The 26,366-nt window shown below is 41.3% G+C and overlaps 8 protein-coding genes across 8 annotated transcripts; 5 read left to right on the top strand and 3 right to left on the bottom strand.

Moving 5' to 3' along the window:
- Positions 1–5,395: 5,395 nt before the first annotated feature.
- On the top strand, positions 5,396–6,185 carry EAF02_008268 (uncharacterized protein; the record flags this gene model as incomplete). The annotated part of the gene is made up of 2 exons (XM_038904316.1): positions 5,396–5,978; positions 6,043–6,185. The coding sequence occupies 2 exons, from the start codon at positions 5,396–5,398 to the stop codon at positions 6,183–6,185; spliced, it is 726 nt and encodes a 241-aa protein (XP_038756038.1).
- A 774-nt stretch (positions 6,186–6,959) lies between these two features.
- On the bottom strand, positions 6,960–9,298 carry EAF02_008269 (uncharacterized protein; the record flags this gene model as incomplete). Its single annotated transcript, XM_038904317.1, has 4 exons — positions 6,960–8,002; positions 8,064–8,146; positions 8,208–8,805; positions 8,859–9,298. 4 exons carry the CDS (start codon positions 9,296–9,298, stop codon positions 7,156–7,158), a joined length of 1,968 nt encoding a protein of 655 aa, XP_038756039.1. The 3' UTR covers positions 6,960–7,155.
- Positions 9,299–11,379: 2,081 nt separating this feature from the next.
- Positions 11,380–12,884, bottom strand: EAF02_008270 (uncharacterized protein). The gene is made up of 3 exons (XM_038904318.1): positions 12,707–12,884; positions 12,529–12,655; positions 11,380–12,440 (listed from the first exon to the last, which is right to left on the bottom strand). Exons 1-3 carry the CDS (start codon positions 12,766–12,768, stop codon positions 11,769–11,771), a joined length of 861 nt encoding a protein of 286 aa, XP_038756040.1. The 5' UTR covers positions 12,769–12,884; the 3' UTR covers positions 11,380–11,768.
- Positions 12,885–13,460: 576 nt separating this feature from the next.
- EAF02_008271 (uncharacterized protein) lies at positions 13,461–14,909 on the bottom strand (the record flags this gene model as incomplete). Its single annotated transcript, XM_038904319.1, has 1 exon — positions 13,461–14,909. One exon carries the CDS (start codon positions 14,907–14,909, stop codon positions 13,461–13,463), a length of 1,449 nt encoding a protein of 482 aa, XP_038756041.1.
- Positions 14,910–16,019: 1,110 nt separating this feature from the next.
- EAF02_008272 (uncharacterized protein) lies at positions 16,020–17,474 on the top strand (the record flags this gene model as incomplete). Its single annotated transcript, XM_038904320.1, has 1 exon — positions 16,020–17,474. One exon carries the CDS (start codon positions 16,020–16,022, stop codon positions 17,472–17,474), a length of 1,455 nt encoding a protein of 484 aa, XP_038756042.1.
- A 1,513-nt stretch (positions 17,475–18,987) lies between these two features.
- Positions 18,988–19,967, top strand: EAF02_008273 (uncharacterized protein; the record flags this gene model as incomplete). The annotated part of the gene is made up of 3 exons (XM_038904321.1): positions 18,988–19,022; positions 19,123–19,261; positions 19,362–19,967. The coding sequence occupies 3 exons, from the start codon at positions 18,988–18,990 to the stop codon at positions 19,965–19,967; spliced, it is 780 nt and encodes a 259-aa protein (XP_038756043.1).
- Positions 19,968–20,081: 114 nt separating this feature from the next.
- On the top strand, positions 20,082–20,648 carry EAF02_008274 (uncharacterized protein; the record flags this gene model as incomplete). The annotated part of the gene is made up of 3 exons (XM_038904322.1): positions 20,082–20,154; positions 20,183–20,307; positions 20,328–20,648. 3 exons carry the CDS (start codon positions 20,082–20,084, stop codon positions 20,646–20,648), a joined length of 519 nt encoding a protein of 172 aa, XP_038756044.1.
- A 937-nt stretch (positions 20,649–21,585) lies between these two features.
- Positions 21,586–26,206, top strand: EAF02_008275 (uncharacterized protein; the record flags this gene model as incomplete). Its single annotated transcript, XM_038904323.1, has 3 exons — positions 21,586–22,960; positions 23,017–25,308; positions 25,368–26,206. 3 exons carry the CDS (start codon positions 21,586–21,588, stop codon positions 26,075–26,077), a joined length of 4,377 nt encoding a protein of 1,458 aa, XP_038756045.1. The 3' UTR covers positions 26,078–26,206.
- Between the last annotated feature and the right edge of the window lie 160 nt (positions 26,207–26,366).

The raw sequence follows: 26,366 nt of genomic DNA on the forward strand, positions 1-26,366 counted from the left end.
ACAAACCGCGAAAATCTTATGTATTATACTTTTCGTATTAGGCCAGTATACCTTGAGGAAACAAACAATTACCCAATCGATTTCAAATAATATACTCCTGATTCCTATTATATGTTTTTCCACTTTTTTCACGATAATCGTTTTTTTTTATGGTAAGATCATCTGGCAACCCTATTCCTGTAGAGGATCATACTATAGATTATCCGATACTTTAAAGTGATCGAATACCATTGCAAAGAGTGCTTCGGCTTTTTTCCTGGTATCAGTAATCTCCTAGCCTTTGATTACCAAAAGAGAGACCTTGAGGCCTGCTTCTGGGGTCAGCTTGTGCCAGTTTATAACTTTATATAATTCCTAATCATCCTATATATCATCCAAGCGTTTAATTCAATAGGCTCATTTCGATGCTCGCACGACCCTTTATAGATCCTGCTGGGCAGTTGCCATTCCATTAGCAGTTCCAGTTCTCTTGGTTTGTATATATATTCGGTGTGCCTTCTTACACTTATCGATTTATTACAGGGATGATCGATAGGGTTTGCAGCCTTTCTGCCTCATAGCTATTATAAAGGCGCTCAGTATACTTGTAAATCTGATAATCAGTCTATCGATATTATAGATAAACCAAAGATCTGGGTTCTGGAGGTTCGCTAAGCGGTTAGCCATTATACCTACCAGGCAGAGTAAATCTGAATCGCATATCCGGATATACACTTGCTTGTATTCAGAGATTCCTTTGTCCAAAATAATAATAACTTGAATAGCATAATCAGAGCTACTGTACAGGTTGTCATCGATTACCATTGTAACGGTAATCAGGTTGGAAAAGGTCAGATCCAGAATGTATCCCCTTATATGCATAGGGGCACCAGGAGTCCCGATATATTTCATTTCTTGTTCGGCAGTTTATTGTGCAAGTGTATCACTTTGGTTGGCAATTGCTACTCCGGGTTCCTATAGATTATACTTAGCATTGAAGTTACCTCCAATAACCATACCAATCCCTGAGACGATCTCTAATCCGAGTATATATTCTATTGTTAGTGAATCAAGCGGGGCGCAGTAGGTATTGAGGATCAAGTATCTGTTAATATTGATTCAAAATAGATCCCTATTTTCGATTTGCTTTATTTATCTGATCTTCAAATTGTCTTCTTTTTATACATAGATAATTACTCATGGCCCACGCTCAGGGCTATTAGCTGCCCTTCAGATATCGATTAACTGGTATTGGTTATATGCGGTATAATTTTGAGTTACCGAGTTATTATATAGTTGGGGTTCTTGGATATAGATGATATCCATATCAGTTTTTCCAGCGATCTGTAGGAGGGTAATATGATTGGAGTATCTGCACCCCACATTCGCTTATGCAATTGTAAACTCCTTTCCCCTTGTTGAATTCACATTGGTTATACGACTTATACAGAAATAGTAACGGCTTTGTCAGCATTTGACTTACTTCTCTTGTTCATTTCAGAGTTGGGAGGTGAAAAGGCTTTTTTAGCTATAACTGCTACATTATAGTTTACCCCTTTGTTAGCACAACGCGAAGGGTTACGGCCCGGGGTATAAATCGAACTGTTGAAGGAGCCCTTCCCTAATCGAGTTTATTTGAGTAATCAATCCACCAATTACTATTCGTTTTTGTAGGCAGTGATACGGACTCCTAGTACAGGGAATCTGGGGATGACTATTTAAGACTGTTTGACTGGTATTGAAGTAGATATCTTTCTCTTATATACTTCCTAAGTCTTCTTTTAATCAGCAATTCTGACTTCTTTCACTTATCGATAGGTGAGCCTGATCAGTTTTCTATTGACTGATTGTAGTGCTACTAGGCAATTGCTGTATATAGATCGGAAGGATTCTAGATATCCTGTACATTAAGCATTATTTTGGTATTACTTATAAATCTTTCCGTTAATATATTTAGCAATCAATTCGCTGCATCTAGAGCAGCAAGCTAAGCGATAATATATATACGGGTTATAGTATAGCTGACACCCATTAAAATACTATTGTAATTGAGGGCATTGTAATCTATCAAAAGGCTTCGAGTATTTATTGATATTAAATAGCCGGAATGGTTTTATTATCTTCTTGAAACTAACAATCCAATTAGCCCTCCCTATAAAAGGATTTACCCTGTATTTAAAGACTCTGTATTGCATTGATTCCTTTCCTATTTATACCTTAATCTTTTCTCGAATAATCGTATCTAGAAGTATTATGAATACGCCTAACATGTTATAAGGAACCTAAGGCACAATATAGTTGTACCAAGTCTTCGCGGTTTGAGTATCATTTGCATCAAGTGTGGTAATCAGCTGTATGCGATTTTCGTTTTGCAGAAGGTTCTTGCATTCCTCTAACATCTTGTATCCCAGGGTTCACCCCATCCTGTTGTGATGGAGCAAAGGGATCAGATCAAGCCTTAATTCAGAAACTGCTTCTATAATCTTCAGTCACAATTCGAAGAGATTATTAGCAATCATCTATTGCCCACTTCCTATCTTTATAAGAATCGTGTAGCTATTTCGCTTCCATCATTCATACTCCTATATCATCTCCATCGTTTTGGGCATACTCGCCTTGACACCTTTTGGTATCTGAAGCGCCTCTCTAGTCTTGAGCGCATCAATATAGGATTTAACAGTTCCCTTTAGAGTTATTCTTGTGATTAGTATAGGGGTTCTTTGTATAAGCCCGGCTTATCTTATAATCTTGATTATACTATCGATGCATATAGACCTTAGTATATTGGCGTAGCTTAATTCTGTTTTGCTCAGGGTTTTAATGTATATATCAATCACGCTCGCGATCTTTAAGGTTATTCATTGCTTTCCATTCTCCTTATAGAATTGATCAGTTATTACTTTGTAGATAAACCATATATCGTCATCTCCACTTGCTTTAGTTATCGATGTGATCATCATCGTTATCGTTAGAACAATTGAATCGCGACCCGACACACTCAGCAACGCGACAGGTCGCTCACAACCACACATTGACGGTATCATGGTATTGTAAGATTCCTTCAATATGATTTGTTATAATATAGACACAATACTATATATATATATATATATGATTGAAAATGCAGCAAAATGTTATGAAATAGAAATAAAGAACTTAATATGATATCTGAGAGTTATAATTATTCAGAAACTCAAATACAAGTCTAAAGGAGTACAATATCAAATTATAAAGAAATATAATCTATTAGTAGATACTATAAAAGTTTTTACTAATACAAACTGAACAAATAATCAGTATAATCAGAAAAGTATTTCTAGGGGAATTACTATATTCTATAGTAGACCAATATCGTGAGCTAATAAGAAGCAGAATTCAATAGCGATATCAAGTGCTGAGTTCGAATATATATCAATAGTAATATTTATTAAGTAAAAAAGATAATTAGCTTAAATATTTAAAGATCTTAAAAAGACTAAATATGTATCTGTATATGGAGATATTATTCAATTGTTAGGTGATAATTAAGGAGCAATTGCTTTAATCAAGAATCTGTATTTATATAAATAATCAAAGTATATCGATATATACTATTACTTTATTAGAAATCTTATTGAAAAAAAAAGGTAGTAATTAGTTATATCAATATATCGGATATGGTAGTAGATGGGATGATTAAATCCTTAGTGAGAGTAGTATTCGAAAGGTTCAAAAACATGCTGGGATTGAGACAGTAGAGGTGTGGAAGATCAGGGAGATCAAAGGTGGTAACTCCTATGAGGGAGTGTTAAAAGGAATAGAAGTTATTGGTGCTAAGCATGTGTAGTGATTAGTAATACGGCTATCTAAACGGGCTAGATTAGACGAACCATAGACAGGCATATTAATCCCCTTATATTTTATTTATTTATTTATAGTGATTAACATCTAATATCTAACCTCCCAAGGGGTATTCTAGATATACTAAGGAGCGGGCCTACGGGCCGCTAGTGTTCCAGCCGTTCATAGTAGTATAATGTTAGCTAATCAGAGGCTTGTTGCCTCTAGTGTTCCCCCGCTTAATACTACTTATAGCGATCCTGCAGCTATTCTGTCTAAGGGTTTGTGATTCTGCTTCAGAGGGCCTTGTTTCGTATGCTATCTGGGTGTTGGCGGATGATTAGGTCGATCGCTATCAATCGGGAGAGCGCTCGGAGCGCTTATAGCTATTCGGTGCGGGTTTTAGATTGATTAGGGTAGAGAGCTTATTCTCAGAGTATTGGAGTAGGTTGGAATTCGTATAGTTTCATATAGTTTGAGTATATCCTAATATAGAATCTGAATTTAGTGAGAAGGTTAATAAAGCTATATTATATTTACAAGATACGGTTGATATATACTATCACATCCTATTCGGATCGAAATCGATTTAATATAAACAGCTAATCGCTATACATTTGATTATTGATTGAATATTGAAAGAAGTATAATGAGCTTTTCTCAATCCTATATTTACAGGTATTCGTATTATTTTTGTAATTGAATCTAATATAATAGACTATAAAATCACCATATCCGATCCACATTATTATAAGTCTGTATAATACCTTACAAAAAAGCTTAAGGCTTTCTAGCTTCGAGATATTATATATTGGTTTTTATGTATTGTATGTTTCAAAAATCAGGTCTCTTTTTTCCTTCCACTATCTACTCTCAGAGCATCGACATTTAGCATATAGAACAGAGCGGGAGCTGCTAACTGTAGGGAGGCAGGATGGGCCAGGGTCAAGCGGCCCATTAATCCCCTCATATAATACTACAGGGAGATCAATATGCTTACACGCATAACTATATAGTTAATATAGAGGCCTCTTCCACCCAATCTTCTAATACTTTTAAGATATATTGAATATCTTTTAACAAAATTACTAATCTAATTCTTTCTCGTCTCTTTATCTAGGATCTCTTCTGTAAGGTTTCTGATTATACAGCTTATAGGAGGAATAGATCTTTATATCAATTTATTGATTTGATTAATTAAAACTTCTTTCTGATTATTAGAAAGTATTTGTTTTATATCAAAAAGGAATTGTTTTCTCAAAATAATTTTACTTTTATATTATTAAAAAAGTGTGGATCGATTAATTTTAAAGAAATTAGCTATCTAGATATATTTAGAAGCTTGAATTTCTTTCAAATAATTTAATACAAGTTTTATACAAGTCTCTAAAGATATATCATCAATGTTTAAAACTATAATATTAATATTTTCAAAATTGTGCACATAGTAGGGACGTGCACATAGTGGGGAAATCGGTTATATCATTAGTCACTAGACCTATCTATATACTTCGTACAGAACCATTGAACTCTCCCTCCTCCCCTCTCTAACCCTTTCATCTTCTCATCCCTATAGATCTGTGCCCCAAAACCCGCCATGTCCAGCCCCTCCCCCCTCGTCCATTTCTACGACCTCTCCGGTCCGCAACCCTGGTCCCCCGCCTGCTGGCTCACCCGCTACGCTCTCAACTACAAAAACATCCCCTACGACGTCGAGAAAATCTCCTACCCCGCCATCAAACCACTCTGCGAGAAACTGTTCCCCGATATGACGAATCGCAGCGCCACCGTTCCCATTATCGAGATTCTCGCACCGCCCCACGTCGCGCTGAATGATTCTACGCCGATTGCTAAACTATTGAATGAGAGGTTTACAGAGGAAAATGGATATAGGGATTTGAAAGGCGTGGAGGATTTAGAGGGGTATGAAGCGACTAGCGCGCAGTTTTTTGGGAGATCGATTTTAAGGTGGATTATGAATGATGTGTATGAGAATGCGCTGGATAAGGATGATGGGTCGCGGGAGTATTTTAAGAGGACGAGAGAGGAGTTTTTGGGGTGCGAGTTGAAGGATGTTACGGAGGTGAGGGGGGGTGGGGAAGCGGCTGTGTTGGAGGATTTGAAAGGAAGGTGGGAGGGGTTGAGGGAGAGGATGGTGGGGGATGATGGGAAGAGTGAACGTGAGTTTTTTTATTTAGTCGTTTGAGTTTTGGGTTTTGAAGAGAGAATGCTGATGAGTGATAGCGACATATGTTGATTTCTTCGATGCTGCTAATGTTAAGTGGATTGCAGCGGCGTCTGAGGAGAAATTGGAAAAGCTTATGGATTTGTATGGAGATGATACTTTTGTTAAGCTGATGAAAAAGGTTGAACCTTGGTCTCGATGATAACTAAGCGAGTGGAAAGCGGATATGGATCAGTGGGAGGAAGTTACTCAAAGCAAGGCGCAAATTCCTAACATCCGATTACATACAGTTCATATAGCTTATTTAATAAGCGGTTCAACTATTGAGTTGTTTCTGATCAGAATTTGACTTATGCCGATTATACTATACCTTTATAATAAAAAAACCCCTGTTCCTACAACCCCCTATGCTGAGCATCTGAGGTCCTCATAGCCTACAATAAGTCTTTAACACGAACTTCCATGTTGCGGTAGCTTCAGCTTATCGCTCAGTGTCAAGGATAGTTTAGTCGAAACTATTGTCTATAACCCCAAGGAGAGGAAGGAGAATAATGATGCGGAGCATAATACGGAAACTGCGATAATTCCATAGACTTCCTAGTTTCACAACGGGACATTATACGTTGTACAGCAAAATTTCACTGCTTGCACTATCTAGAAAGTTGCATTCATTACCTAGTTAAAGCTATGCTAAAAACTCATATGTAGCATTTTTATTGATCCAGAATGCTGGATCTCATGATTCGAGCCGGACTTGAAGTTGCAGTTGAACGTGAAGCCTAGATAGTATAGCATTACTCCATGCATCTATTGATCCTAAAGCATCCAAATCTTAATATCAAAGGGCCATCAGAGAAGATACTAGACTCCGGGCTTCAAATATTTTTCGAATTCGTTCGGTCCATCGTAAATCTGCAGATCTTCGAAGCGAAGTAGCTTGACATGCCAAGATTTGTAAACATAACATGAGATATGGACATCTAAGCTCACATGGAATTCGTTATTGTATGCTGAACGTAGATAAATTTCACAAGAAGAGAACTCCTGCCTAAAATAACAAACATCCAATCGTCCCGTCCAGACACATGAAATCAGCATGCAAACTTGCAAAGAGGTCGAAAAGATATCTCCTCCAAAATTTGCAAGATCAAGACCAAACCAAAGTATCGTCATTAATCAACCCATTCCCCGGGTACAGATATGTTTGCAAGAGCAGCTTGAAGTGGATTCTCAATGAGTTTCCAAAAATCCCCCGCATATTCATCCCTCCATTCGATTGCCCATAAATCCCAATCCTCAATACGAGGCCCATACTTGAATCCTAAGACGTTTTCCAGCAGCCAATCCTCATCCAAGTCTTGGGCCATTCTTTTCTTTTTATAAATTGCAGATTCTACTTCGCCGTATGTGTTGAGATCGACACCTAAATTGACCAAAAATCCAAGCCACATCTCGAAGCCCCAAATTTCTCCTTCTTGGACGTCAACTCTTCTATAGCAAAGCCGAACCTTCCTTTGCAGCACCGTTTCGTGATTTTCGTCCAAGGTATGGATTGACATACCGGCCGACATCATTATTTTGATAAGGTCCACCATCCCTTCATCTTTAAAATTATCTTGCGAATATTCTCTGCAGGCTCTTATAAAGAATTCTTTCACGGCAATGTTATCACGATGCAGTGCAACGTTTGCCTGGAAATTAGGATCTTCAAGATATGATAAAATCACATTTTGAGATTGTACACCATACTCGACAAGAAAACGTGAAGCAATATACACTTTATCAATGAAACTTATCTCGCCAGAACTCATCAATGTGCGCTGTTGAAGATAGTGAAACATTTCTGTAGGACAACCGGTACTGCTAGCTAGTATGTCCATCTGATCAATAAGCTCCGAATCTGCCCCTGCTTCGATGAGGGTTCGTAAAATAACAAGTGCGTGAGTATGATCTAATGCTTGAAAGCGATGTCTATGATCCCAGGAGACATTGAAAATAAACACTCCTAAAGGTGTTTTGCTAACGATAATTAGCCATGTAGACCAATTTGAAATAAAATACGCAAGACTGATTAGCATACCCACGAGCTGCGTCGCTTGAGATATCCGCCCCGTTCTCCAGGAGAAGCTTACATAAATCAAGATGATTATTTGAGGCAGCTATCTAAATTAAGATTAGTTGTCGATAATTGAATAAGTCCGTATTGAATCCGTGCAAAGCTTACGTGTAGGGGCGTACCCTCATCCCAAAAACTTACACGCCGGGGGCCTCCCACAAACCGATCGTTCACAAAAGCCGTTCGATTGGCCAACATCTCCTGTACACCAAAAACATCCCCCTCTCTCAGGATCTTAAAGAAATCCGATTCGACGTCCAAAGTACGATAAGTCTGAATGTTAAAGTTCCATCTTAAAGTTGATAGATCTCTGGTGTACATACATTGCCACGCTCTATTTGACAGCCATGCTGGAGGTTTGTATTTCGCCTCAGTTTCTTCAAACCGATTTCTATTCCGTTGTTGTTGTGTCTTTCGAACATCAACGGAGCCCATCAAATAGACAGACCACCTTGACGAGTAAACTTGACTAGAAATCTGTGCGGAGGTACAATCTTTGGGTACAAAACGTGGGGTTGAATTGCTGTGACATTCGGAGTTCTGTGGCTGTGAAGTTGTTGTAATGTCTCTATTTATCGAGGACATTTGGGTGGCTGGACTCGGCAATGGTGGTACTGGAATAAGCTTCTGATGGTTTATCAAAAACTGATCGAGAGAAGCCTGTATTTTTAACTCGAAGACTGGAAATTGTTGTTGAAGAGTGGCACTGCTACCTGTGAGTAACCTGCGGTCTCGCAAAAAAACACTGGCAGAACTCACTTTGTCTGCCATGTGATCGCGAGATTCATCACTTTTGAAGCATTTTTCATTCTCTTCTTTAATCTCTTAAGTTGATCCTTTTTCAGTACCACCTTCGTGGCACCTAGTTTGCTTCTCCATTTATTGCCTGAGTTCATCTCCTTCCCAAGAGCCTTTACAAGCTCGTTTAATTCATTTGAGGAATCCTCGCACAACTTTAGACTATGCTCAAGGAACATGTCCGAAGCCCTGCCAGAAGAAGTTATTCTGGCTTGGCTCTCAAGAATGCTTCGAAGTATCAAATGATGGGAATCAATCTCTCGCGCCAAAAAGCTAATATCATCCGGCGCATCTTGAATTTCATCCCAATAACCCTTCAGCTTGATAATACTAGAAGCAAGACTGCCCGCCAGCTGAGCAACACCGATGCCACTAGCAACTGTGCCAAGAACCTCTGCCATGTTTTTATCTAGTATGAGTTTGTCAATTGTTGAGAGAAAGATAAGTTGGATAGAATTGTGAAGTTATCTGGTTTTTGAAGTGCTCGAGAAGATACAGCCTTAAACCGGCTGTGCTGACTCCAGCTCATGTACGCATATCATCCAATCAACCCTGGTGTTCTCCACTCTCCAGAAACTACTTGTTGATCCAATAACATTGAAGTGAGATTTGGAATAAGAACATTCTTGATATAGCAAAAGTAGTTATCTTGTATTAATAACCCAAAGGCTATAAGAATGGAGAGGAAGCATTTGATGGGACGAAAAATATATACAAAAAGATCAAAAAGAATAAAAAGTGATGGAACCCCTCCTTACCGAATACCTTCTACTACCAGCATGCTTGACACGACCTATAGGACAGGAGAAGAGATATAAAATAATTGCAGTTTCCTATTTCATATTTTTCAGATCCAATTTAGCGACAGCGCAATCGTGTAAGTATTAGGTAAAGGTGTATCTTCGATCAATGACAAGTTTTTCCAATTACCTTTCTGTGAAGTCCGTGAAGTCACTCACCTACCTAGGTACCATTATATCATAAACATCATGTATTCATACCACTTTTCCATCGTGTTGAAACATCTCGATATACCCTCCGAATTCCACTTCGAAGTTTGTCTTATTCGATGGGAACAACTTCAAAATATAGGACGATGAGAATTATGTGTAGTGGAGAAGATCTACTTTTGAGGGGAATGATCTATTTTGAGAAAGAATGATCTTTAACTGAGCCACAACCTAATTTCACATTAACAATCCTCTACGAGTACCTAGTTCAAACCAACCTAAAAACAATTTTATAGAGTGTTTACATCTATCAATCGCGTGGAAAATGGATTCAGAGGGACTATCGATCAACCACTTTACATCATATATAATCCAGAAGAAAATACATCACACATTTCCAAGTTCCCTAGCACTCATCGATTCACACAATTCATACCCACACACCAACTCATTCTCATTACTCCCCAAGCCAAGAACCCAAAAGTATCACGAGCACCCACCCCACCACACTACCAAGCCAAGACCCCCGGCTCCGCAAACCCACCACAAGATCACCACAACCACAACCACAACCACAACCACAACCACACTCATCCCGCTAGTTACTACCCGCTATCCACCCGGCCCGGCTTCTACCCGCTCCTAGTATATTCTACTTCAGTAGTTGCGAAGCTTAAATGAATGAAACAATCACACCCATAACCACGACCACGCGGAGATATAGTTGGTGAGCTAGTGAGTTGGTATACTTATGCAGCGGATTTATCTCTTCGTCATCGTGCATCTCTCTATCATCTCTCATCTATGATATAGGTACTTATTTGTAGATTAGAGATATATACGCTGTCTAACCACCAGTCTACCAACCACATACAGAAACCACATACAGAAACCACATTCTCCTAACCCACTTGATCCTTTTAGACGAATAGGGGATCGACATATCTAGTACTCAAGTCTCTAGATATGCGAAGAATGCAGCTAGATGGATAGATAGATGGACGGTGGTGTGATGGATGAGATTCGAGAATCTTTAGATGGTATTTCGTAATATGGGATGGATGTTCTGGGTATATACTCGGATTTGATATACGTGAGATTGCATAGAGATTTGAGATTTGAGATTTGAGATTCGAGATTCTAATAAATATACAACATATTTAGACTAATATAATGATAAATATCAAGTGCTTTACTTTACTATTCATACCATATCGTACTATACCATCTCCCCTCTACCCAACTCACCAAGCCCGCCCTTAAAAGATACAAACACACAAACCCCCGCAAAACCCATTCCAGAACAACTCAAATACCCATCCACCCATCCACCCATCCAACCCACAACAAAATCACCCTCCCAAAAAATCTATTATCACTACCTCATAACCCCTACACTAACGAGATAAATCCAGAAAAATAGTATAATTCGAAAGGACCCTCTTCACTTCCCTAAATTTATAAGTTTATTATCATAAATAGACTGATGGACCTCATCTGAGACTCATCTCACTCTTCCCGATTTCTGCACATCTAGATGTAATCTTATTATATTATATTATATTACGAGTAGCGAATATGAAATATCATTCATTAACAACTTATACCCAGTGCGCTGGAGATAATGCTGTATGCAGCTTATCAAATAACAACAAGACGGCGACTGTGAAAAAAAAATCAAAGAATCGAGGTACGAACAGTAATAATAATATTCTCATACATCCCAGGTATATTTTTCTGTACTCTCTACACACCAACAATATGCTACGCCCCAAGAAAATGCAATCTCAACCACGAACACCGAATCCAAACCCTAACCCTTACAACAATATAAAATCGCAAATCTCAAATCCCAAATCCCGATTCCCAATTCCCAATTCCCATACATACATAGGTATCCAACTCCCCCTAAAACACCCCATCACAAATACCAATATCCCACATCCGGGGCATCCCATTTCGCTTCGAGATTGCACGAATTATCCGTCTTATAACAAACCTTCTGCATCGCACAATTCGGACATTTGACTTTCCATTTCCAGGCGTCCGAATCATACATCGCGTGTATATCGTTGAGATGTGTAAACGTGTGGCCTTTGGGACATGAATTTTTATTTTGCGTTTGTATCTTGCCTGGAGAGGCTACTGCAGTAGGTTGTGAAGTAATAGTTGTTAAAAGATCATAAGCGATTGCTGGATTATTTTTGCATAGGCTTGAAAACTCTCCTCTGTCGTTTAGCTCTCTTAAATGCTTTCCTGCAGTTGCGAGTGCGACGGATGTCAGAGAGGTGTCGCTTTCTGGGAGTTCCTCGTATATAAGTTCCAGACTAGCTGAGAAAGAAGGCGTGTTCCAATCAGTCTCTATTGCTGCTTCGTACTTTTTCTTTGCGAGAGTTTTAAGAGCTTGAATATCGTATTTGTCGCCGATAATGTAGACCATAGTATTGATTAACAAACGTCCATAACCCTCCTCTTCAGCTTCTTCACTCGGCTCAGAAGTATCGTCATAGTCTTGAAGGTACAAGAAGTTGATCATTCTCGCGACAGTTTCAGGATCATCATCCTCTAAATCGAGAACGCCAGTAACAGACTCCTGTATCAGTCTCAGTAATAATTCGGGGACATATACATTCCACAACGCTTAGTTGAGGTTTCAAATGGACTGAAGAGACAGGACTAACCATGAATCCTCCATTTGCTGCAGCTTGTATTGGTTTTGATTGTGTGCAAACGACGATTCGATGGACAGGGAATATTCGGGAGTGACATTTAATAACGAAATCACTATATTCGTTTGCACCCATCATTCTAATTCTAGATCAGCAAAAACATCGTGCAACAACAGAATTCCAATCGCACTTAGCCCACAGGACTTTAGTCGTATCGACTGATTCATTATCACAGAATCTTATGGGAGACATCTGCGTGACAGGGATGAGAGCTAATATTTGATTTTTTTTTTCCTTTTCCGATATATGAAATGGCTATTCCAACAAACATTTGATACAGATGGGCGTATTTGAGAAGAGAGAGCCATGGAAGTAAATAGTTGTTTGTTATAGGAAATATAAGGTGATTATGAATAGCTTGTAGATCATTGAATGCAAGACAGGGGCAGTGCTCCCCATGGAGAAGTACAATAGCGTCATGCGCCCTAAATCCACTGCTCCAATGATTGTTCCCCATTCCGTAATGAAAATCAAATAAGTAACACAAATTTAGTCAACATTTGTCTCCTTGAGCTTGGTATTTATAAAAGAAATTCGCGAATGTAGCAGGCTATATTGTAAAACGAGATATTTGCATTCTTAACCAATCAATAAACTCCAGTTGCCCTACCTATGATATATAAACCTAACGCATAATACCTAGTTATCCATCAGTGGGTGCACGGACTTTTGAGAGCTGCCCCCAAAGTAATAACAAATCATGATTTATCCAAATCCCATCCGACTCCCGTAAAAAACAAACATACAGTCTGATTGCTTGATCTGTAACGGGTATTTTTTGCAGCTCCTAGGATCCCTGAGATAGTAGTTTACAACTATCATCGAATTAAAGTTTCTCGTAATCTCACGAGTCCATGAACCCACTCCACTGCTGATCCAATCATTCAATTCCAAAACCATCTAGACTTTGTATTCTTTTTGGCTCGCGACTTAATTTCCTGATCATCAGTCTCCACTCTCTGCTGAGATTGAGAACCCTCAAAGTCAAAATCAGACCTATTGATATCGGATTGCCGGGTCCCTGCTTTATCAACTGTATGACTAGACGTTGTTTCTGTTTCACTCCCGTCGTCAAATCTCTTCCATACACGGATCGTCGTTTCTACACTTCCATCTTCATTGGTAAAATGCTCAACGGTTGAGCTTGAAGACACTTCTCGTTTTGATCCGTTTGGCTCCGAGAGTGATTTGCCACTCATGCTGTTGGCTTCTTGCAAACCCGAGGAACTTGACCGACGAGATTCTTCGAAAGGTACACTTTTACCCTTCATCATTTTTTCTACTGCTGTAAGGGTGGACTCAAGCGTGGTGAAAAATTGATCAGGCGTAGTACATGCATCTCGAAGAAAACTCTCATACATTTGTTCCTCGGTCTCGGCATTATTCTTGAACCCTTTATTCTGAGAGACAAATGAAGCTGCACCTCGACTGCTAGTGTCACGTTCTTCAGATGAGGGAGACTCTTTTGAAACATTGGTCAACTCTGGGCTAGGCAGATTAAGGATGCCTAGACTTTGAAGTCGCTCAATCCAATCCAATCCATTCTCCACTGTCGAAGTGATACTTTCGGGTCTTTCGGTGGTTGATCTCTCAATGCGGTCGACTGGAACCTCTGTATCGCGACTCTTCCCCTGGCTGATAAGAAGAAGGTCTTCAAATGCTTCGCAATAAGGAAAGTTGTCTCGGGGAGTGGCTCCACGAGGCCTATCATATGTTCTTGTACCTCTGATTTGCGCGTCGTAGAACTGGTGATGCGCAAAGATAGATTGATTGAAAGATAAAAACAGCGGCGAATACGGCGATCCAAAAAGATAGGGCACTAGTGAGTGATCATCAGGATTGGCTTTGTATAACATCATCGCAGCAAAAGAACTCATGGTATGCCTAAGGTTGCCAGAGAAAGGGTTGGCTAAGGGAGACTGCAAAGGTGAATATAGCGGAATATCGGCAGTTCCGAAAACATTTAACCACTGGTCATGTAAGAAGTGAACAAAATCTACGTCGCCGTGTGTAGTTTGTGACTTCTTTACAGGTATTTGGACTTCTTCGCCCTCCGACATTGTTGTATTCTCACTTGTTGCTTCTTCAGCTTCCTTCAATTCCCTTCGCCTCGCTTGTAGTGCGATTCCTCTTTTCATATCCTCATCGAATGCGGACCATTGTGAAACATTCTGTGGCTTTGAAAATGCCGATGGCAGACCAATGAATCCTTGTAGAACTGCACCTATTTGTTCATCGGCGAAGTGTCTGAAACGAATGAACGGGTTATTGGAATCCGATTGATTGTCTTTGGAGGGTTTGTCAATATCGCCTGGGTTTGATGATTTTGACATTGTGCTTTTGACGACGGTGATATTATTGATGTAAGTGATGTCGCGCAACAGCTATTGAAAGATGTATTGATGATATCGTCGATTTTAGAGTTGTTGAGAGTTGATGGCTTGTTGATAAGATAGTAGTGGGGAGATAATGTACTGATTGTGAAGATATCATGGCACCTGCAATTTGTTGACCATTTTTGCGGGGTCTAGGAATTATTAATAAATTTAGCGCCTGAGAGAAGAAGGCACGGCTCGTGTGTAGGCACGTGTACAGACACGCTCGAGGCACGCTCGCACGTACGTAGAGGCATGATTTTTTCCGAATGGTTCATCCTTAGCTGGCCGTGGACCAAGGTATTCAACCAATGAATTCTTTTCATTTCTTTATTTTAGACTTCACTCTGTACAGGCAATCATAGCATTCACTGCCAACTAGGTACCGTACCAGTAGATTTTATTTCATTCTTCACTCACAGAGCGATATCATTCTATACCTCGGCTTGCCACTTCTTACTCTATGTAAATTAATATCAACCAATCATTTCATCCTATTATCTCTTCTTATTCTATATAAATTAACATCAACCAATCATTTCATCCTATTATCTCTTCTTTTCCTCTCCTGTCCTCTTCCAACCTTCACCGCAAACCAGCACCTCCAACCACAACCACTCAACTACCACAACCACTCCCTGCTACTACACAACTTGCCTTCCTGCGTACAATCCTACACTTATCTAATAACCATCGACCAATAAATGCATTCGCCCTTCCTTCTCTATCAATTCCTTCACCGCACATAAGCCACTTTGAGCTCCAAACCCCTTGGGGACGCAGTTTGACTGGTTCTGATAAAAAAGAACCATAGGGAGCTCGCCACGAAAACTCCATAAAGTCGAGAAAAGTATTGACAACACAACATTTCAATCTCTGTTATCACCATACGAGTAAAAAAGCCCATGTAATGCAGCAATTGCTTCTTTCTACTTACCTCTCCCAAGACTGGTAATACTTGCGATTTGAAATTAAGAACAACAATGTCTTGTCTTTTCCTTTTCCAATCCTGAGTGAGAGATTGAGATTGAGATAGAAAAGTATCCACCCACCACCCATACACAAACCATGACAACCACTGGAACACCGTTAATTGTGCGAGATGCATCAACCCCTCACATGCGACCTCACACCACTTCAAAATCCTCCTCAAATCCCCACAACTCAAACTCAAACTCGAGCTTCAACCAAAATGTTCCTCTAAATTCGAATTCGAATTCGAATCCCGATAAAAATAACAATAGACGTCATTCGCTCCCACTTCATTTCCTTCCACCAAGTTTATGGACATCTAATACTTCAACTGCCAGTCTTGTGGAATCCGAAGAAGCTGCCCGTGGGGAACATATCCTAGACGAGGCTAAGGTTGCAAATCGTCTTGCAGCTCTTCGTTCTCTCAACGGCGCGAATCGAGCCGATCATCGTTATGCGAAATCCACTGGAGAAACCTTTAATCAGCCGGTGATTGTGCGGACCTACTCAGGAGCCATTCGACCTCGCTCTCAACAACGAGATCCTATTGCAGCCAAGAAACAGAATGGAACAGCGGGCATAGCAGCAAATAAAATGGATATGAAACTTCCGCCAGTGGAGGCTTTCAGCTTCAAGGGGATTATGGATGAAATAAAACATGGTGTTAATGATGATTTAGAGAGGATCGCGGAGATATGTGCAAGGAGCAAGTATAGTTTGGCAAATCAGCATGAATTCCATCACCCCCCTCATGGATCTGGAGATCGCATACCACAAATTGGTATTGTCTCCGCGACAGATCTAGGTGTACCGACATTACAGGCCGTTGAACCGGATGAAGTTTCTCCAAGACAATTAGCCAGAAGCTCAAGAGGAAGTCGAAGGGGGAAATCTGCCGCTTACGGTACACTAGAGACCATCATATCATCATCAAGATCTTCTGATGAGGACAAATCCAGAAAAAAGCCTGCCGCTGTTTTGGAAGATGAGGTTCGTGGAAGAGCAACAAGTAAGGAGATTGAAGTATCACCTCCAAATCCCGATGTGGTAATAGACGCTGCAGTCCCAGAAGCTGTCCCTGAAAGGAGCCCTCCTTCCAAGCACGCCAGGCCAAGATCTTCCACATTCGCATCCATGATTATAGACAATGCCCAAAGCTTCAGACAAGAACACAAACCCCAAGTTTCATCTCCCACCTTCCTTCTAAGCGAACCCGCTCGACCTCAAACCTCTGGTGCGGACCTTGAACATATGCCTGCCCTTGATGAACTTACTCCTGATCGGCCTTCCACTTTCCATGAGTTGACATTACCAAAGCCTACTCTAATACGCAATGAGTCGATAGCTTCCACTCTGAGGCCTGAGACCTCGCCGAGATCGTCTATACTTGGTAGTTTGAGTTCATGGCTACCTTGGAGTAAACCACCTAGTCCAGTGCGAACTTTTCAAGGCAGGGCGAGAAGTGGATCGCATGCAGAAGGAAGTTTGAGAAACTTGTTAAGGTCTACAGAAATCGCTAGAAGGGGCAAAAATGTTGATAGCATTCCTTGAATGTGACCATGCCATATTGAAAGGATCCTAGCGATTTCTTGGTCTTTCAGTGCGGTGTATAATTAGCCAAAGAAAAGGGAATAGACCAAGGACGTAGGAAAATTCTAGCCTATCTATATGCGTCGAATGTACTCAGAGCTTCGTGTATAATCTACTGGCACTGGTATAATATGTCTTAATATCCCTATGAATTTCGGTTTAGGGCTGTCTTCGTGTCGCAATACATGCCAAGAAAATTCCGATCGCCAGCTACGAACCAGATTCATCTATTCAATTTGGACAATGGTCAATAACGTGGACCAGCTGGGGGAATTGCAGGTAAAGTTGATTGACAAATATCGTATGTTACATAACCGGATCAAATTGACATACCCTGCACGATTCTTAAGGAAGGGGACAAGTACTCAGATCTTATCATAAGATTCCAAGGAGAAGCATTTCCCGGACACAGAAACGACATTTGCGTACAGTCTGAATTCTTCACTGCTATGGTGGATCGCGATTGGAAAGTAGGCTATCACTTCTCTACCTTGAAATGCAGCTCATAGAGTACACACTGCTTGTGGCTAGGATGGTACCACCTGTGAGATACTGCTCGACTTCGATGAGGCTGATCTCTAAATTTTTGAAACTATGGTCCGATTTTTCTATCACCGCTCTCTTGGTAATGAACATGGCCTCGTCACTCTTACTAGACTTTACATCATGGGGGGGGGGGGGGGATGGGGCATTCCGTTCCTGAAGAAGAGCGCTGCCTCCAAGATTGAAAATTTTCTAGACGCATATTCAAGGCGGGCCTCTTTACCTTCGGATGCAGTCTTTGAAATGCTGAGACTCGCTCATTCATGTCTTCCGCAGTGGGATATGGATCTCAAACCGATCATCTTGTATCACGTTCTCAAGCATGAAAGCTTGGAGCCCTTGATGAACGAATATGACTTCGAAGCTTTCCTTGTAGGTGATGGAAGAATGCGATGGACCTCTTGCAAGCCCATTTGAATGCTCTCAGCACGGCTCTCGAAATTGAGCAAAGGTACAAAGATCAATAAATAAGCTCAAGAGCCAACGCGTCCTTGGATTCACATGTACGAATTACCATATTATACTCTAACTAATACAATCCTTCAACACTATATGCTCTTGGTGTTGTTATACCTGCGCACAGTAACTTCTACCTCACTATATTCTGTACGTTGATTGCCCTTATTCACGAAGTACATGTGAAGCTATAATTTGCATGTACAATCACAGTTTCCCATTCTCGTTCGTTCTTATACATGCGAATAACTATCTCGATGTATGGATTTCCATATCACATTCAAATTAACGAAAGCGCCTATTTACTGCAAAGCCAAAACATATTCACACCCTTTGACCTTCTTTACAAGTATCTCTTATTAACTCTCTTCGATAAGCTTCTCTATAAAAGGGCACTCTCCATCTCAAATCTTGACCATTACAAAGTACTCAAAACGTGAGATAAATTACATCTACACTTATCACACTATCAGAAATGGCATCAAAAACACCGCGAGCCCTGGAAGACATGTAAGTCCTCCTTCAGAAATACCCCTAATTCAACCGAGTCAAATCATTGCGAGATATATCTTTAAGAGAAATAAGAAAGAGTTTCCTAACTAATTCTCAGGGCATATAAACCAAGTGATAAACGTGGTCCTCCAGATTTCACTATTAAATGTAAAGGCCATTCATTTCTCGTCCACAGGGACATCGTTGCTCCGCAGTCTAAACCATTGGGTGCTGCGATGGACACTGAGAAATTCTTGGTAAGCTTCACTCCGCTAGTTCCAGTCTTCAACTACCATTACTATGGTATTTAATTGATGTAATTTCACCTCAACTTTGCTGACCTATCTTGGAATATAGGAAGGAACAGAAAGAGAAATGATACTGAGCGACGAAAACGATGACCCAGAAATCGTGGGATTAATGGTCGAATTTCTTTACACCGGAGAGTATACAATTTCTTTTCCCTCTAATACTTCCTCCTCGGCACGCTACTCATCAGACGAAGCGATTAGATGTAACCGCCACGTAGCATTGCACATCTTCTCTGATCTCTGGGACATTCCCTCTTTACAAGTCCTCACTCTCTCGAATCTCAAAACTATCCTTTCACATCTTACTTTATCATATTTCACATCGGTGTTGCGATATATTTATGAAGAAACCCCGGGATCGTATACACGCGTTAGACAGATAGCTGTAAAGGCTTTGATGGAAAGATTTACAGTTGGGGAAATCATGAAGGTTAAGGAGTTGAGAGAGCTGTTGAGTGCGGATGGAGAGTGTGCTGTGGATTTGTTGGTTTGGGGGGAGGAGAGGAGAGTCCAGAGGGAGAGGAGAGTTGGGAGAGATTGGGAACAGAGTGCGGTTAGGGGAAGAAGAGTGTGTGAGGAGAGTATGGGGAGAAAGGGGGACATTTTTGGGGATCGGACAGGATGGGCTGATCATACTGGTGCGAGGTTTTGAGAGGGATTTGTGAATGGTGGTTCGTCGGATGATTGATAGGGAGGGGAGTGAGGGGTTGTTTTGGATGAGTCTAGATTGGAGGGGGCGAGATGTAAACGATGACGAATAACGATGATGTTGAGCAACTATAAACCATATGAGATCTTGCCCGACAAATGTGAGCCCAAAAAATCAAGAATTGAGAAAAGTATGTTTTTCAACCCAATATTTGATAGCCCCTCGTAGCAAATGCAGTCGCCATCCTTCAATTGCCACTTCCTCTGACATCAGTAATCTCAAGAGCCTCATCCCACCCCCAAACCGGCCACATACATACTCACAACCGGCCCGCATGACTCATGTGCATGATCTCATCCGCAGCCGCCGAAAAATCTCCACTCTCACACCCAAGGCAGAATCCTTCTCCCCACATCTCACTCCTCACAGCATTCTTCACAGCATCTTCTCCGGTTTCTCGCATTGCTCAATCCTCTGCACCCAGATAGGTTATATCCCACGATTCGCCATTTCCGCGCAGAAATTCATATGCAGCTGCAGCGAAAAAGCTGCGAGAGGAAGGACGAAAATGAGGCTCAGATGGTTTACCGGTCACCCACTATACGTCTGAAGCAAGCAAGTGGAGCGCTTGTGGAATCCTTGTTCTGCTATCCCCGCGCCGCTTCACCGAGTTTGCTGTGTTAACCTTATTATTAAGTAACTTCACGCTTGTCTTGTCGCTTGCATTCGATTATCATCTGAGGGCCGCAGGCCTCTTGTACGGTATGAGGGTATCAATCTTATCGGGATTCTTATCGCTGCATTGATCCTGTGAAAGGAGCTAGGTACCTAGGTGGGTAGCGTAGCTCATTAATAAATGCTTGGAAATCCGGAGTAAGTAGACAAACAGACGAATAAACGAATCGACAAAAATGGGCCCATTAGGCAAAACCGATCAAAAGTGGCGTATCATACGTAGATGTGATAATCCGCATCCAGTAATCAATCCACAACATATCATTTCTACCATTCACTCGAGACCGCTGGCGACCGCTCAGCCTTGACTCATTGACACGATACAGGGTCATCAGCAGCGAATTTTCTTTCGCGATGATAGGAGAGCGCATTCCTTGAGGAGTGGACTTGCAGCAGCGGTGCAACACTGTTAGCCTCGTTATACATCTTGCACTCGCTTGATTGGATTGTCTGCCTATCTGACCTGCATTTTGGTGCTCTGGGGCTAACGCTATGCGAACTATGGTAGGCGGATCCAGAGGTAAGTATTGGGTGAGGAAATGGATATAAGTCGTGGGAACCATTTTCTGGTGAATAAATTGATTTGATTATTTTTCGTTTCTTTGGATTTTATTATATGTTTGCATTGGATTAACTGCGTGGATTATAAATCAGGTGAAACGTGGAATTGAATTGAGCATATGTTGAATTTGCATTTCAATTGAATACTCATTATCGCAAGGTTTATATATATTGAATCGCGGGATACAACCGGTCTGCTTTTGCATTACCAACTGACTACCTTACGTATAAGTGAAAACCGCTCACTCATACCATCATATCTCAGTACTCGACTGCTTTTCTACAAGTCGAAAAACAGAGGAACCTCATATTCATACTTCCGAAAATGCCGCCAGAATCAAAAAGTAATCTTACATGCATCGCTTGCACCAATACAACAAAAGATTGCCAAAATGTATTAATGCAGGTCATACTGGCTCTGGAGAATGCATTGGAGGTCTATCGGAAATTGGCACCTTTTGTGAGGAAATCTTATGCGAGAAATACGTTGGGACATGATGTGTATGTGGTGGAGGGACAGTTGAGGAGGGCGTTACAGAGACTTTATAAGGTTGATGTTGCAGAGGAGGAGGGGAGAGAAATCTTGGGTAAGTTGGCGGGGGAAGATGAGAGTGAGGGGTTGGGAAATCTGCCTCTTTTTAGGGTGGTTAATGATGAGAAGACGACGAAGGGTTGTGAATTGGAGGGAAGTCGGAAGGGAGAGAGAGGAATGAATTTTCCAATTTTGAAACTCGATGCTGGATTTTCTGATGTCAAGGTTCCGTTTATGGATTCCGCGGTGGAGGTTAGGAGCCCGGGGTTTTTTGAGGAAGTTCTCTTGGATGATGATGTCATGGCTATTGTGGAGGAGGACTGCGAGCAAAAGGAGATTGATATGGAAAGGTGCACGGAATTAACACCTATGCCGACTTATCTCACTCCTGACATTCCTTACCTGCTTAAAGCTATTCGTCTATGGTTAGAGGAATTCTTTGAATCAAAAGACGATTCTATAGGGATTCCACCATCGATGGTATGCCAGCTTTCTGAGTTCGAGACAGCCTTTGTACTGGAGAGATTACCAACAACGAGTTGTATCTGGAATCCCGATTATCAAAGACAACGGAAAGAGGTATGGACGATCACATCATTTTGGGGACCCAATCAACGATCGAAATGTATATGTATACCTGAGGAGCCCGATGAGAATATTTTGACACATTCGAATGATAGTTGGTGTCCGAAAAATATGCCTGTGGATTTGGATTGGCCATCAAGTCATTATGAATGGGATTACAGGACCCATCGATGGATTACTCGTCGGGGGCCTGGCTGCAGAAAAGGTGGGCCAGCACACCTCCTGAATGCTCTAGGCAAGACGATAGTGCATCTGATGCCGGATTTGATTCAGACTCAGATTCGGACGATCAAATTGCCGAGAGGATTGAACGAAGTAAAAGGGAAAGAGCGCAAGAAGGAGAAAAAAGCCTGGGAAGAAATCATGGGTATGACTGGTTTGAAGAACGTGAAAGAACACGTGAGGAAACTCAAAGCCAAAGTTGAGAGTTCGATTCGGCAGAATATCGATCTGGGAGAAGAGAGATTTGGCGCAGTTTTTATGGGTAATTCAGGGACTGGAAAAACGACCATGGCTAGGATTTATACTAAATATCTGTATTCGATGGGAATCATCAAGAGAGATGATATTCTCATGACAACAGGTACATATCTTTCAGATGGGGTATTGAAAGGACAAAACGATACGTTGATAAAATAGCTGATGGCGGTGTGATGTTCATCGACGATGCAATGACTTTAGACGATTATAGCAACGGAGGCAAGATTCTCGATTTTCTCTACCAGGAAATCGATCAGAAGAAAGGATCTGCCGTTTTCATTCTTGCGGGACACGAAAAAGGAATGCGCAAATTGTTAGGACATGGCACAAAGAGTGTTGCCAGCCTGCTTCCCAACGTTCTCACATTCGACGATTTTACAGAGCCTGAATTACTTGAAATTCTCAATTCGTGTATCAAGAAGAGATTTGAAGGGAAGATGGAGGTTGAGGGTGGTCATGATGGACTTTATATGCGGATTGCGGCGAGGAGAGTTAGTAGAACGAGAGGAGGCTCTCAGTTTGGTAATGCTAGAGCTGTGGAAAATCTGGTCGCGCAGATCTGGGAGAGACAGTCTGCTAGGTTGTCTAAGATTCGACAAGAGAGAGCTGCTAAGGCTGCGGAAGAAGAGGCTGCGAAGGAGAAAGAAGGCGAGGAGAAGACAGGTGAAGAGAAGGCAGGTGAAGGGAAGACGATCGAGGAGAGTACTACTGGCGAACAGACCACCGGAGAAAAGCCGCGAGATGAGCCTTTGGTAGAAAAAAATTCTGAGACAGCACATAAATCTGACACCGAAGAGAATACAGGTCAGGAAGCAAGTCAGGGAGACAAAATAGAAGCAGATACTGATCCAAACGTCGTTGTTGCAAAGGAACTCATCGATGTACGGAAAGACGACAAAATGACTAAGAGCGAGGAGACAAAGGAAGAAACCGGAAAATCGCTTCGCGAAAGATACACTAAAGCGGAGATATTGAAAATTCCAGCCAGCAATAATCTTGGGAGCGAGACAAAATCAAAAGAAGAGCCTGTTGTAGTGGTGGTTCCGGAACCAGCGGAAGTGCCAACGCCCATAGACGCAAGTTTCATAGAAGAGGTCAAATCAGAAGAGCCAAAATTAGAGGAAGATACACCCTCGTCTACAAAAGACGAGGTAGTGGTGGATGAGCAGGCATCCTCGAAAGAGACAGTCCCAACGGAAGTAGAAATCGATAAAGAATTAGAAACAAAAGACGAAGACCCCTCGAAAGTCGAAAATAGTAATGGAAACAAAGTTGAGGAGGACAACCCCTCCAAAGATGGCAAATTGGCCGATGAAGCACAAGATTCGACCGACAAAGATTCAGATTCAGGATCAGAAACTGAGGAAACTCCAGCAATCGATCCAGAGGACCTCTTGTTTACAAAAGAAGATATACTCGGTCCAGATCCTTCCGCTGCTATTCTCAACAGTGAGGCTTGGCAGGAACTTCAAAAGCTTATTGGTCTGGAGAAGGTTAAGGCTTCTTTGCTTACACTCCTTGAGCTCGTCAAGTCAAATTATCAGCGAGAGCTGGAAGAAAAACCTCTGCATCAATTTACCCTAAATCGCTTATTCTTGGGTCCAGCTGGAACTGGCAAAACAGTGGTTGCGAAGTTGTATGCTAAAATCCTTGGTGAGATCGGTGTTCTCTCGAAGGGTGAAGTGATATTTCGTAATCCTAGTGATTTGATTGGTCAATATATTGGAGATTCTGAAGCGAATACGAAAGCTGCGCTTAACGCCGCAAGGGGCAATGTGTTGGTCATTGACGAAGCATATATGATGTACAGTGGGAACTCGGACGGCACTGGAAATGAAAGCGACTCGTACAGACAAGGAGTCATCGATACGCTAGTTGCAGAAGTGCAAGGAAATCCTGGCGATGATCTATGCGTTCTCTTACTGGGATATAAGGAGCCGATGCTGGAAATGCTTAACCACTCGAATCCTGGACTCAGTCGACGATTCCCTATCGAAAGTGCATTTTGCTTCGAGAATTTTTCGGTTGATGAACTCGAGAAAATCCTCCGCTCGAAATTAGAATTCCATGTTCTTGAAGCTACAGAAGAAGCCATCAAGGTTGCTATGGATGTACTCCAGAAAGCCCGGACCAGATTAAACTTTGGTAATGGTGGGGAAGTAGAGAATTTAATTGCGACTGCGAGAACCAATTACCAATTGAGAACGTCGAAAATTCCAGTGGAAGAAAGATCTAGTATATGGATATTCCAACCGGAGGATTTCGATCCTGAATATGATAGAGGCAGATCGGCGAATGAGAACCTTCAAAGGCTTTTTGCCGATGTCATTGGGTGTGAGAATATAGTAAAACAGTTGGGACAATACCAAAATGTTTGTAAAGCCATGAAATTAAGGAATATTGATCCAAGACAGTACATCCCGACGAATTTTGTCTTCAAGGGGCCACCAGGTAAGATCTATACGTCTCGCCTTCCCACAGAATAACGGGTACTAACAACTGTGTTCTAGGAACTGGCAAGACAACTACAGCACGAAAGTTCGCAAAAGTTTATTATGACATGGGTTTCCTCTCCGACGAAACAGTCATCGAGTGCTCAGCCAGCGACCTTATCGGCAAATACGTTGGACATTCAGGGCCCAAAACCGCGAAGGTTCTAGAGAAGGCTCTAGGAAAAGTTTTATTTATCGACGAAGCATATCGTTTAGCACCCCATACCGAAAGCCACAGTTTCACATCCGAAGTCGTATCAGAACTCGTTGATCTGCTCACAAAACCCAAATTTCACGGAAACTTAATTGTGATCCTCGCTGGTTACGAGGACGAAATTAACTCCTTATTGTCAGCGAATCCTGGACTCGCATCACGATTCCCAGATGAAATGAACTTCCCAGCTTTGACGCCCCTGCATTGTTTGCAGATTTTGGAAATCAAATTGCGGCTTGCGGGGATTACTATTCCGATACTGAAGCAAACCGAACAGAGAGAATACGAACAATTATTGCGAGTGATGACGTTCTTAACAGCAACGCATAGCTGGGGTAATGCTAGAGATGTGGAGACATTAGCGAAGGCGATTTGCAGAACTGTGTTTTTGGAAATGGCGGTAGAAGGAGAGTTGGTTTGTACAGCAGAGAATGCGACGATGGCGATAGAAGTTATGTTGCATGAGAGAAGACAAAGGGCGTTTACGGCATTGCCGCCACCTAGATACGAATAGAAATGGGAATTGGAAATGGGGGAGTAGGGGAACAGGAAAATCGAATCTTGGGGGAATGAATTTCTGGATTCGATCTTTGGTAATGCTGACAAATAGATCACTGATGATTTTAATAAATATGATTTTAACTATATGTATTTTGAACAATGTATTCATGGCATGTCTTTATTGCTTTATTTGGAGATTCACGGATCCGAAAAATTCGAGTAACCCTTTGATTAGTTGATAGAACTCGAATGGCGAAATGAATTGTTAGGAGTTGGATGTGAAGGGGTTTACGTTTTACACC

Source organism: Botrytis sinoallii, assembly GCF_014898435.1.
Source record: "Botrytis sinoallii strain Bc 23 chromosome Unknown BSIN_015, whole genome shotgun sequence".
Lineage (NCBI taxonomy): Eukaryota > Fungi > Ascomycota > Leotiomycetes > Helotiales > Sclerotiniaceae > Botrytis > Botrytis sinoallii.